Source organism: Pantherophis guttatus, chromosome 2 (genome assembly GCF_059756535.1).
Source record: "Pantherophis guttatus breed Tessera chromosome 2, ASM5975653v1, whole genome shotgun sequence".
Taxonomy (NCBI): domain Eukaryota; kingdom Metazoa; phylum Chordata; class Lepidosauria; order Squamata; family Colubridae; genus Pantherophis; species Pantherophis guttatus.
Genome location: NC_142064.1, coordinates 27997503 through 28010307, shown reverse-complemented (window position 1 = coordinate 28010307; position 12805 = coordinate 27997503). Strand labels below are relative to the sequence as shown.

The 12805-nt window shown below is 38.5% G+C and overlaps 1 protein-coding gene across 1 annotated transcript; it reads right to left on the bottom strand.

The window, feature by feature from the left end:
- Positions 1–1292: 1292 nt before the first annotated feature.
- On the bottom strand, positions 1293–10064 carry LOC117679188 (granzyme A). Its single transcript, XM_060690796.2, has 5 exons — positions 9687–10064; positions 7511–7646; positions 5696–5834; positions 4184–4447; positions 1293–1938 (listed from the first exon to the last, which is right to left on the bottom strand). Exons 1-5 carry the CDS (start codon positions 9799–9801, stop codon positions 1780–1782), a joined length of 813 nt encoding a protein of 270 aa, XP_060546779.2. The 5' UTR covers positions 9802–10064; the 3' UTR covers positions 1293–1779.
- Between the last annotated feature and the right edge of the window lie 2741 nt (positions 10065–12805).

The following is a 12805-nucleotide window of genomic DNA, read 5'->3' as shown; positions in this document are numbered from 1 at the left end:
TAAATCCTTCCATTTCCCACTATTCTTTCAGAGCTGAAGAAGCTTCTTGTCTGACAAGCGAAACGTCTTCTAAAGAAAAAACAAGGAAGTCCAGTTGCCTCCTGAAAAAACACCTTTGGGACAACCATGACTTGAATGACTGAGAATCTCTAGACTGAAAGATGGAAGATTTTGTCCTGACTGATACCCAGCATCAGAGCTTTGATAACACTGCTGTGCCTTTCATCTATCCAAAGACTTATCCAAATTCTCATTCCTGCGAGTTGATTAGATTGAGAGATGGTGACTGATCTGAATGAGATTTTGAATTGGAATTAGTGAGTTGCTGTATTCCATTGTTTTGAACTCTCCAGAGGAAGAATGGATTTAAATGTCATGTAATATAATAATATACAATGTGATGCATTTCTAATGTGTCATATTGTACATGTGCTATTTTTACTTCAACCTCTAATTAAACAGATGTGGAACGAAGTGGTGGAGGAACGGAAGATTCAGCTATCAAAAATAATCATTTAAATTCTTTTTGGTGATCATCTAAAGGTGATAAATCTAAGTCCAGAGCTGTTTTTGTTTTCTGTGGGTTGCAAACTCTTCTTGGAAATATTGACAGCACTGGACTATGGATTGCAGTTTTGCCCCTCAGAGTTGCATCTGATGCAATCTAAATACAGGTGCAATTTCTAAACACCGCCCCCCGCCAACTGACTAGCTTTCAGTGTTATGGACAGAGAGGGCCACCTGAACTGAAGGGCCCATCTTGTAGCACTATATTGTCAGTCACTCTATCTTGTCTGTCCATGTGATAAATTGGTAAGATGCAGGAATGATTTATCATTGCCTTCTCACTTGTGGCATGGAAAGATATTTTTCAATTGCCATTGTGCTAATCATCTACCTATAGCTTCATCCTGTATCACTGCTGCCCAATACAGGTGCTTGCTTGTTTTAGCTGACCCAATGGAATTATCTTCATGCATTGGATGACCCTGTTGTGAATATACACTTGGTGTACATTGTCGGTGTTCTTTGTTCATCCTTCCCAGGAACATTCCCCTAAATCTCCTTATTTTAGTGGACTATGTAGCATCTAATTGTGCACCAAAATATCTGTTAACTGGACAAGATTCAATGGAGAGACAAAACAAAATGCCACATGAATGAAGCTATTAAGGGATGCTTTTGACAGTGATTCTTTGTATGTTGTTGAAAAAGCCATATCCCAGGTCCAGGAAGCCAACATTCAAGATTATCGTGCTGTGGATTTCATATTTTTCAATCAAACAAATTGCTTTTGGTTAAGCAAATGACGCTTAAGAGACAATTTATTGGTATCAACAAATTTGCTGCCAGTAGTGGGAAAACTATCTTAGCATTCATTATTTTCTTTTTGCAGGGTAGATTTTTCAGTGAGCAGGTAACGCAAACGCTGGAGGCCAATAAACTTTCTAAGCAGAAATTTCTATTTCATACTCAAAGAGTATGAAATACTCTTTGTCACAAGTGTTTTGTAAAATACTCTTTTTTTGCCAGAGAATAAAAACCTACTTTAGTACCAATGGACTGAAAATTAAAGCTGGCCTGGAGAGGCTGAGTTTCAGGACCAACCTCAAACATTTACAGTATAGAGTCTGTAGCTGGTATAGCTACTACTGAATGAGTTACCATCGTTCTCTTCTCCGTATGTAAAAGGGAAGCTGTAATGCAGGGACCGAGGTGGGAAAATGGATAATTAAGCAGTCACAAGCTAACAAAAAAGCTTCCTCAAATATTATTCAGTCAATGTGAATTTTCATCTGTGATGGTCTTTATCCAGGAGATATAGGTGTCAGTGAGCTGAGTATAGATGCCAGGATATTCAGGATGATCACATTTTTTAACAAAGGAGACAATGCCTCTTTGCTGCCCGCTGCATATCAAAGGCCCACCGCCATCACCCTGAGAAAAAAGACAGACAGGGGGTGGGTTACCATCAGGGGTGGGTTCTACTTACCTTTACTACCGGTTCGCATCGTGCCCGCATGCGCAGATCACTTCTGATGACGTTCGGGTCAGTGGGGGGAGCCTCCCGCCGGTTTTACTACCAGTTGTTGCGAACTGGTCTGAACCAGGGGCAACCCACCACTGGTTACAATTCACAAAAGCTAAGACAGCTCTGCTGATGTATACAGGAAAAGTAACGGAAATCAGCAATTAGATGACCCTAAATATAATTTTTGCTTTTCCTAGGATCACACAATTGAAATTCAATAGCAAAATAACTCTGACTAGTAAAAATTTTATGTATGTTTAACAATTTAAATGTATTCAATTTCAAAGAAGCTCAGGACCGTATTTTTCGGAGTATAAGATGCACTGTAGTTTACGACGCATCTTAGTTTTGGGGGAGCAAAATAGGAAAAAAAAATTTCTGCCTACCAGGTATTCATCTGGCTAGTGTCCTTAGCCTGGTCAGCTTCAGTACATTAGTTCACTAGTTTTGAGTGCATGCGCCTTGTTGGGGCTCTTAAACGGAGTGTTTGGAAGCTGATAACGCGACACGCGGAGCCCAAAAACACAAGCCATTTTCGGTGGCAATCTCTGGAGCAAGGAAGAGGACACGCGGAGGCCAAAGGGTGGGGGTCGGCAGGTGGGCGGGGCTACATTCCGAATATAAGATGCACCCAAATTTTCAGCCTCTTTTAGGGGGAAAAAGGTGCGTCTTATACTCTGAAAAATATGGTAGTTTATTTTTCACAAATCTCATTTCACCCATAAAATAAAAAGGGGCAGAAAATGTTGCTTCTCCCATACCCATGACATCTCTGCACCACTTCAGGGGTCCTTGGAGAAAATAATAATTTTAAAAATTCACTGTTGGAAGAAAAAAGTTGCCCGTGTCTAAGACATATCTCATCTCATCATAAATCATGGGGATGTAATGGGTCACATTCTTAATTTAATGGATTCTGAGCAATCTGCAACACTGGCTTCAAAATGGCAGGTATGGTCAAGTGACCAAAGGCCCCCTCCCATTTTTAAATAGGCAACATCTCACACATTCTACAGACAGGTAAAAGGGGATGGGACTTCAAATTCCTCATTGGATCCACAGTTTTGAAGCCAAGGACTCTTGCTGTGGATTATCCTGCGGATTCATCAGGCAAAAGGCCAGATGGTGGGCCCAGACCATGTCTTTCCTCACGTGCTTGTAACAGTTTCGAACAGTTTCTCCAAGGTCATCCCTACAGATGACTAAACCTCCTTCAGTTGATCAGCAAAGGAAAAGCTTATCTCCTCTATTTCAAAGAGGACAGTCTTGTTTCTGAAGGGCTCTCAGATCCAGTCCAATGTAAAAGAAAAAAAAAATCCTATAAGAAGAGATAGTGGGAACCTGACACTTCAATTGTTTGCACATTAACAGCAGACTCTGCAATGATCACAAAAGTCCCATAATCCCCCACTTTCTCATAGTAGTGAAATCAACAGTATAATCATTCTCTCTTCTTAAATTCACAATGTTATTGTGAGGATATATCTTTCTGCAAAAAAAGAATGTACAATTTGTTGGATGGACATTTGTATCAACTCTTTTATTCTAATTTTTGAAAAAGACATTTCCTAATGTTTATATATGTAACCATATTTGGACCCTCCTCCAATTCTGGTGGAATCTGGGCAAAAAAACCCGAACATTTGAAAAGGATATGAATGAACAATAAAAATAAACAATTCTGGTACATGAAGGGCACCATTCACTTAGCCTAAGGGCCACATAGCTGTTGGAACAATGCTGTTTTAGCTTGTATGCAAAATACTTGCAGACTAGGGGCCCTCCTTGTTTCTGTGGATAGTGATCATATAATGGGGCCACACAGGTTCTACTTACCTTTACTACTGGTTCGCAACGGGATCGCGCACATGCGATCCCGTGATCCCTTTGCTTGCACACGTGCCTTGCTTCTGCGCATGCGCAGAAGCTTCTGCACATGTGCAGATCGCTGATGACGACATCCAGGGCAGTGGATGGGGTCTCCCGCTGGTTTTACTACCGGTTCTTGCAAACTGGTCCGAACCGGGGGCAACCCACTACTGGGGCCACAGCTAAAAAAGTGGGTTTCCTTAACCCTTACTCTCCCAAAACCATATGGGGTCTATGGAAATGATTTGGCCAGCAACCTTAATCTGCATAGAGTTAACTTACCACACATAAATCCTTCCCGCTGTTCTTCTCTCCAGCACACACCATCTTCATTGTCACAAAAGGATGAGAATTATAATGTTTCTTGTCATTGCAGATATTTCTGTCAACGATGGTGACGTTAATTGCACGGAATTTCTTAAATCTCCTCCTTTTACTAGTAGTTCCCCATCCTTTTACTATGCAGGAAGTTCCTGCTTTGATATCATGGGTAGAGTTAGGAATTGGGAGGATGTTTATTTTAATCTTCGTTGCCATAACATGAAGCTGGTAAAAAAATAAATAAGAATAGCTAATTTGAATTAATAGGTTTTGATAGAGGCCAATGATTATATCACTCTCTAATCTATCTCAGATTTGTGGGAAATTAATCTTCTTTTCTTACCAGTTGGTGCACTTTCCCACTCCAATAAAAGGGCTTATTTGGGGTCTGCAGATGAGAGGTAAATCTCATATTCCAGTGCTGAGATACGTAACTCTTTGCTACTATAGATCAAAGATAAATCTTTCCTCTTCCTTAATGCTGGGACAGGTGAAATGAGAAAATATGGGAAACCAATGGAGCTGGGGAAAAAAGTAGGTAAAATGGAAATCTTGAAAACTGTATTTGGCCTACAGTCCATGAATTCCTTGCCTGGCTTACAGCACATCCAAAAATAACTAATGGAATTCAAAGCTGGTTCCAGATAGCACATTGGTATTTCCCAGAAAAGAGTAAGTACTTCTGCAGAGAAATACCTCTAATATCCCCAGAATGCTCACCATATTATAGCTATAAATAATCACTTTTGAATGCCTGCTAAGTGAAGGAGATAGAATGAAGTTGAGTAGTCATATGAAACAACACACAATACATTTTTGATAATGGAGTTTTAGCAGGACTACCATGTGAAAAAGTTTGCTCTTACAAATTGCCCTGTTATTATAATTCTTGATGCATTCCCAGGAAATTACTCTGCAATCTGAACAAGCAAAAACTCTCTTGAGCAGAGGTCTTTAAACTTGGCAGCTTTAAGACTTGTGGACTTAAGCTCCAGCTATGATGGCTGGAGAATTCTGGGAGTTGAAGTCCACAAGTCTTAAAGCTGCCAAGTTTGAACACCTCTGCTCTTCAGTGACAAGCAGGCCTGTACCGCCCAGACTGTGGAAGTTCCAATTTTGGGATCTTGTTGGAGTTAAAGTCTTTTTCACTTTCATTTTTCCATTTAACTCTTCACTCTTTAGTTCTTATTTTAATTATGCTTCTTGGCTTCTTGGCTCTAGTAATTTTGAAGTTTTTAGGTTTTTCACCCTATCATTATATAGTAATGATCATTCCTGATTTGCTAAACCTTATTGGTTTGATTATTTTATTGTGTTATTGTTTTATAAAACTAATTCATTGTGTTTGGTCAAGAGCTGGAAATAAACAAGTATAAATTTTAATTACATATTGCTCAAGAATCATGCTCATTCCAATAAGCGCAATGCTATAGTTTTTTTCTCAGAATGTTCATTGTCAATTTACAGATTTACCTTCAAAAGCATGATATCATTTTCAAATGTTTTTGGATCAAATCCTGGGTAAAAAAAGATTTTAGTAATGTTTATAAAATCTTTTCCTTCATCTTTAATTATGGCTTGTCTTCCAACACCAATATATGTTTCTTCATTCCTAAAAAGGTAAGTTAGAGTATGTAGTAATTCAATATACGGTAGTAATATTTGTCTTCTTATATCTGTCCTTCTTCCTACTTTCATACAATGTTTTTCTTTGGGCATCTTCCCCAAAACATCTCTCAGTGTTTGAAATTCCACTTTACACAGCATAATGCCAACCACATGTCTGGGGGACCATAACTCCAAGCATCTGGAATATGTAGTCACTATCAAAGAACAATTGCTGCATATCCCAAGTCTTTGGGAAAGATTCGATAGGAGGCAGAAATACCAAATCCAGCATGGCTGACTGCGCAATGAACCATAATAACAGCAACATTAACAAGAATAATTGTCTGTTTGCATAGCTAAAATTCACACATTGATAGAGGTTAGCACTCAAGGTTAACTATGGGCCAGAAAAAAGCCTTGGAGTGATATAGATTTAGCAATGTAATTTTTTTAAAAAAATATTTTTATTTTTCATCAACATATTTAAATGTACAGTCTTTTATCCATCCTTATACATTGTTCGTTCGTCTTATTCTTTAACTTCTATTAGCTAATTAATGAATTTTTCAGGTCTGCTCTTTTACCATTTCCTTCCTTTGTTTTACTACAACCTTTCCTTTTTCTCTTCCCTTCTTTCTCCTCTTTTCTTTCTACTTTCCTCATTCCTCCTCTCCTTTCCTTTTCTACTTCCTCTTCTCTTTCCCCTCTCCTCTCTTCTTCCTCCCCTTCTCCCCCTCTCTCCTACTCTTCTTTCCCCTTCCTTCTTCCTCTCCTTTTCCCATTCTTCTTTTCTTTTCTTCTCAACTCCCAACTCCCCTACCTTCCCCTCTCTACTCCTCCCCCTTTCCCATTCCCTTTTTGTTTCCTTTTTTAATTCAATCTAAAATGGTATTCGAGCAAACCCGACTTCTATTTACATACATCTTCATTTCAAATTTCTTTTTTACTTTACAATTATTCCTCTTCTAATATTCCTGTACTTTATTAATCAATCCATGTATCATCTGGGTATAACTTTTGTGCCATCATCGTCAAAGTTTATCATCGTTTCTTAACATATATATTTATCTTTCTTTTTTCATTTAATTTTAACATCCTACAACATATTCATCTCAAAGTTCTTCTCTTTACCATGTTTATTGTCTATATTCACTTTCTATCGATTGATAAAATTTCCCCCAAATGTTGTAATACTCCGATTCTGTTTTCCTTTTAATTGCCAATGTCAACCTATTCATTTCTGCAATATTTTCCAATATTTTCTTAATTATCTCTCCCTTTGTAGGATGTAAATATGATGAAATTACAGGAATGGATTTTTTTTACACAAGCATGACATTGGAACATTATTCTGCCAAAAATGTAAGAAGATGAATCTCACTTTCCTTTCTTCTTAGAGTCTATCTTCCACTTCACATTTCTCACTTACAATGGGATTTCTACTCCCTGTGATTTATTGACTGACTAACTGACTGACTGATTGATTGATTGATTGATAGGTATTTAGCAATTGTATTTTTCTGAGTTAACTTAAATCCTATGGGAGATAACTCTTTCTAGCAATTTATATTAGGATTCAACTCTAGATATCTGGATGGAAAATGTTTAATAGGCTTTCCTAAAGTATGCCTGAACGGATGCAATTGCAAGAAAAAAATTGAACAAAATATGGATACTCACGGAAAGCAATGGGCTGCTGTTAACACCCAATTCTGTTTGATCAATGTTCCTGCACATAATAAATGTTTGTGTTTGATGAGACCAACCACGTATGGTACTGAATGTTCTTCCTCTTCAGATACATCTGCAGATTGACCTATGAGAAAAGCCAGTTGGATCAGGTTGAATAAGCACATAATATTATGGATTAATTATGAAGTAACTACTGAAGAGCTCCATTCACTGACTATAATCATATGCAAGGAAAGATGATCACACTAGTTCTGCTTCTTCAGTTTTATTTATTATTAATTAATTAATTAATTAATTAATTTTATTTCTATACCACCCTTCTCCCGAAGGACTCAGGGCGGTGTACAGCCTGATTAAAAGCACAAAGACAGACAAAATTTAAAAATAATTAAAATTATTAAATAATTGGATCAATTATAAAACCCCCAAATTTAAAATCCCATATTTAAAACCAATTAAAATCTTTACATTGATAGCCCGGCCTGGCGGAACAACAAGGTTTTCAGGGCACAGTGAAATATACAGAGATCAGAGATCTTACGAATTTCTGGGGGCAGTTCATTCCAAAGGGCAGGGGCTCCCACAGAGAAGGCCCTCCCCCTGGGTGTCGCCAGCCGACATAATTTGGCCGATGGCACCCTGAGGAGACCCTCTCTGTGGGAGCTGACTGGTCGGTGGGAGGTTTTCATATTTAGGGTAAAGTTTCAGTTGCTAGAATTTCTCTGCAGAGTTTAGAACTCTGCCAATCAAAATTTTAAATCATATAGCGAGCACAACAGAGAAGATTTTCTGATGCACAAATTACCCTGTATGTGCAAAGGGTGACAGAAGAGGTTAACATAAAGCGCTTATTCCTTCTATCCTTATATTTACAGTAGGATATTTTTCCAGTTACAATTGAGGAGAGTATTGTGATTTTGGATTTCATTTCACAGCCTGAGATTGTGTCATGGGAGGTCTAACAAAATGAATGTTGGGGAGGCTTGTCCATATACAAAATGGCAGCCAGTTGCAAACCCTCCATTTTATTGAAGGAAACATGTGAGGTTGCTTCCTGTCATAGAAGGATCCCTCTCCCTCGCCAGTTTACTTTTTTTGGGGGGGGGGAAGTAGAATAGTGGGACATCATTCTATGCAAGACAGTGGAGCCAACCTGTTTTTAAACAAAATCTACATGTTTTAAACATGTGATAGTTATAATCTTTAAGCTACCACCTTGAGCTGTGAAAGAATGCTATCAGAGAGAAATGAAGTGGAGGCATTTTGCATTTGGATACTCAAAATTCAAATGTATGAATAGCAACCTCAAGTGCAAAATGAGTGGAAACTCTTTGAAGCTTTATTGAAATGCTTTTCTATTTTGGAGAGAAACTAATCCTTTGCTCAACGTGTCAGCAGGATCCAATACTTTTATCAAAACGATCAATCAATCAGAATAGACCTGAAAGGGACTTTGGGGGGTCTTCTAGTCCAACCCCCTGCTCAAGCAGGAGACCCTATACTATTTCAGATGGACAGATGGCTGTTCAGTCTTTTCTTAAAAATCTCCAGTGATGAAGCACCTACAACTTCTGAAGGCAAGCTGTTTCACTGGCTAGTTGTCCTCACTGTTAGGAAGTTTCTCCTTAATTCCAGGTTACTTCTCTCCTTGATTAGTTTCCATCTATTGTTTCTTGTCTTGCCTTCTGGTGCTTTGGAAAATAAGTTGACTCCCTCCTCTTTGTGGCAGCCCTTCAAATACTGGAATACTGCTATCACGTCAGCAGTAGTCCTTTTCTCTATGATGAGAGCATCATCATGCAAGGGCAATAGACATTTCCATCTCTTTCACATATCCATCTGGCATCAGAGAGCATGTTCAAAAGGCATGAAATTTGCATCATGCTTCCCTTTAATCCTCTCCTATGGTCACCTCTGCCTTAGCACAAATCCCTCCATATATCACTGAGGCTTTGAAAAAAGGCTTTATTTTAAATCTTTTAAAGCCTTGTTGGTGCTAGAAGATCAGTTGCTAGTTGGAGATGAGCATGGAGCTGAACCTTCTGTTTGAGAGGTTTCTGTTTCTTTAGATCACCTTGTTCCCATTATGGCAAACCTCCCATTCACGTTTAAACAATTGCTTTTGTGCAAAGTGAGGAAAATACATTCACAAAATAGCACTTACCCCTCTGGTTTTTGAGGAAGAAAATGGTAATAGAAAAACACAAAACAAACAAAAGCTCCATAGGTGCTACTTTGAGTTCACCAACAACAAGATAGTCAATATACATTGAACACATAAAAAAACCCAGAATTCATTTGCTAAATGCATTCTTGGCAAGTTCAGAAATATTCACTGATAATAAAAAGACTTTGGAGAAGGAGGTATCATTTCTAGGCAGCAGAGTTTAGCAAGGTGTGCAGTGGAGAAAGAGAAAGAGAGAGAAATTAGCTGTAGCTATTAGAGTTGTCATACAAAACAAGGTAGGTTACAATACTGTAGGCGGAACACTACTCCTGGAGAAAGACTGAACAAAAGTCTACTAGAGGCCCGCATGATTATGACATCAACATTCTACTCCTCCAGCAACTTCTGGAATTGTGTGATGGGATGAATGTTCATCATTCTTTGGGACAGATCTTTGGAAGATGACTAAATCCATTAGTAAAAACTCTGGAGGAAGGGTGCTGTCCCTAAGGCTTATATGGTGCATTCCATACTGGGTCAACTGTTGACTGACTTCTTTCAAAGAAGAACTTTCTGTAGAAGCTCACCATGTAATACATAAAAGGAATAAAGAGTGATTCTGTTTTCATGAGAATTGTATATTTGAACCCCATTAATAGATACCTTAATTTATACATTCTAGTGATGGCAAACCTATGGCAAGCATACCACAGGTGGCACGCGGAGCCCTCTCTGGCCAGCTGATTTTTGGGGTTCTGCCAAGCATGTGTGGGGTGCAGGGCACGGGGTGCATGCCCAGGGGGCTGGCGGGGGGACCATGGGGGGATGCTGTGCACCCCCCACAGCCCGTTTTGGGCCTAGCAGGCCTCCCTTCAGCCTCCTGGAATCAAAAACAGGCTGCGTGTGTGTGTGTGTGTGTCTCATGCACGCATTGCATTATGGGTCCTGGCACGCAATGACAAAAAGGTTAGTCATCACTGTTCTAGTCTATTTTTACAACTGGTGGCTTTGTAGCAAGGACAAGCTAAAGTAGGTAGGTTCATGTACAGTAGAAATGCAAACAGAGATCCTTTACATTATTTTTGTACTGTGTTCTCCTATTTTCCTGTCATTTTCAAGCCTCATTATTTATTACTTCTTGACAGTTGGTGAGAAGCAGATGTGGTTGGCAGACTAGGCAAGCATAAAACATTTGCACAGAAAGTTTCATTTCAGGTAGTTGTAGAGTTAATTGTGATCAAAAGATGAAAGAAAATTCTTAGAAATTTTCTGTTGAGCACAATTTAGTTTTGACTGGGGAAGGGTCAAATTGTCAACAATCATAAATACTCCTGATTAGCCATTTTTTTTGTTTAATCAGTAGAGAACCATATGGTACTGTAATGTTCTGCTCAGTGAGTGCTCAAGAGAATGAACCAACATAAATAACTAAAAAAGTATATTAGATGACAATGCTGAACAGCATTTCATGCCTTGGAAATAAAGAATAATTCTAAACTCATAAAGAAGGATTAACTATTAAAAGTTCCATCAAACAATCTGGTCCTCACCAGCCATTTAAAAGTTAATCGAGGTAAGAGTCCTTGTTTGGGAAATGCTATAAAAAAGCAAAATATTCTCCAATTTCACTTATCTAGAACACAGGACGTGGTACTGGCCTCACATTGCAAATTCTGGAAAGAAAAATATCTGTCCTCTCAAGGGTCTTGATAGATAGATAGGCACCAGCATCTTGAACCAAGCCTGTGGGAAAAAAAACCCAGATGTCCATTCTATCCTTGCGTAGAATATCCTTGGGTTCTTGCAATTGTATTGGCAGGGTTCAAACATTGCACTGCCCACACACACACACACACACACACTTATTCATTATTGTTTCAAATGTGGCTTCCGCGGAAGCGGTTCAGATGTGGAATTCAGTGAAGAAGGAAATAAATTCTTTTTTTGCTTCATGATTTCAAGCTGCTCTTGCTATATAAAATGTTAAGCATGTGTCTCATAAGCTACCATTTCCAAACACAAGAGTAGTATAAATCGTCCAAGGGGGTTATATGTTTGATTCTCATCAGCCTCTGTTAAACTTCTTTTAAATGGCTTCTTTAAGTGTTGATCAAGTTCATCAAAAACTTTTGATGAGCTGGAATCCTCCTGGATGTACATTCCCCTACATAAACGGCCTATTTCCAATATAACCCCATTCTCTACACCTGGTTTTCTATGTGTAATTCTCTTTCCACTAATAGTGGATTCTCTGGAGAACTTATGAATTAGATGATTGTGCGTTAGAGGGATTACAGTTATTCAGTGATGTCCTAATGATTCCTAGAACACAGCGTTGATACCTGGGTTTCCTTTGTGGTTTCAGTTCAAAATGAAATTGCTCTAAAGACGACTACACATACTGCAAAGAAATATTGTCTAAGAACAGAAAAGTCCTACTCGCGTAGTTGCTGTTATACTGTAACTTAGAGGTTCTAACTGAATTTATAATGTTTAATGTTATAATGTTTATATTATGTTTCTACAATAAACGGATATTAAAATGTATTCCCTACTGATGATAAGCTTGGCCTAATGTTAATCTTAAAATGAGTGTAGATCAGGTATGGTTGAGTTTCAAAAGAAAGAAGGAAAAAGCTCTGCAGCTCTACTCTCATTGTGAGAAAATTGGATCTCTATTCTGTTCTGCTCTATTGAAGAATTGCATTTGGAAAATGATAAAAACTGAAGCAGGTAAATTTACCACGCCCTTTATCAGTGCTAGGTGCCACTATTTGAAATGCGCCACAGAGAATCTTGCAAGCCAATAGATACATTATTTATGAAAGGTTCTAGTCAAGTCTGCTCTGAGGTTAGGCATTATTATTGTTTTAACTTGCAGAGTACATTCACATGATTTTGGTGATACAATCTGTCAGCTGAGAACACTTGCAGTCCACTTTTTCAGGTTCCAGCCCCTCACTAGATGAACCAAAATTGTTAACCCTTCCTCCTCATCCTATTTGTGACTGGAGTGCAAATCCCATCAAGTTTATCGTAAGCATTTGGCTTTCTCTGTACATGTCCTGGAGCAAGTGTATACAGCTCTTTGTTCTAATTTCTTCCCAAATCCTTAA

Excerpts from the sequence above, each read along its gene's own strand:
- LOC117679188 (XM_060690796.2), bottom strand. The coding sequence starts at position 9,801 with ATGTGTTCAATGTATATTGACTATCTTGTTGTTGGTGAACTCAAAGTA. Across the intron at positions 5,835-7,510 it reads ACAGCAGCCCATTGCTTTCC|GAATGAAGAAACATATATTG; the intron begins GTGAGTATCCAT and ends TTACCTTTTTAG. Across the intron at positions 4,448-5,695 it reads ATGATATCATGCTTTTGAAG|CTTCATGTTATGGCAACGAA; the intron begins GTAAATCTGTAA and ends TTTTTTTACCAG.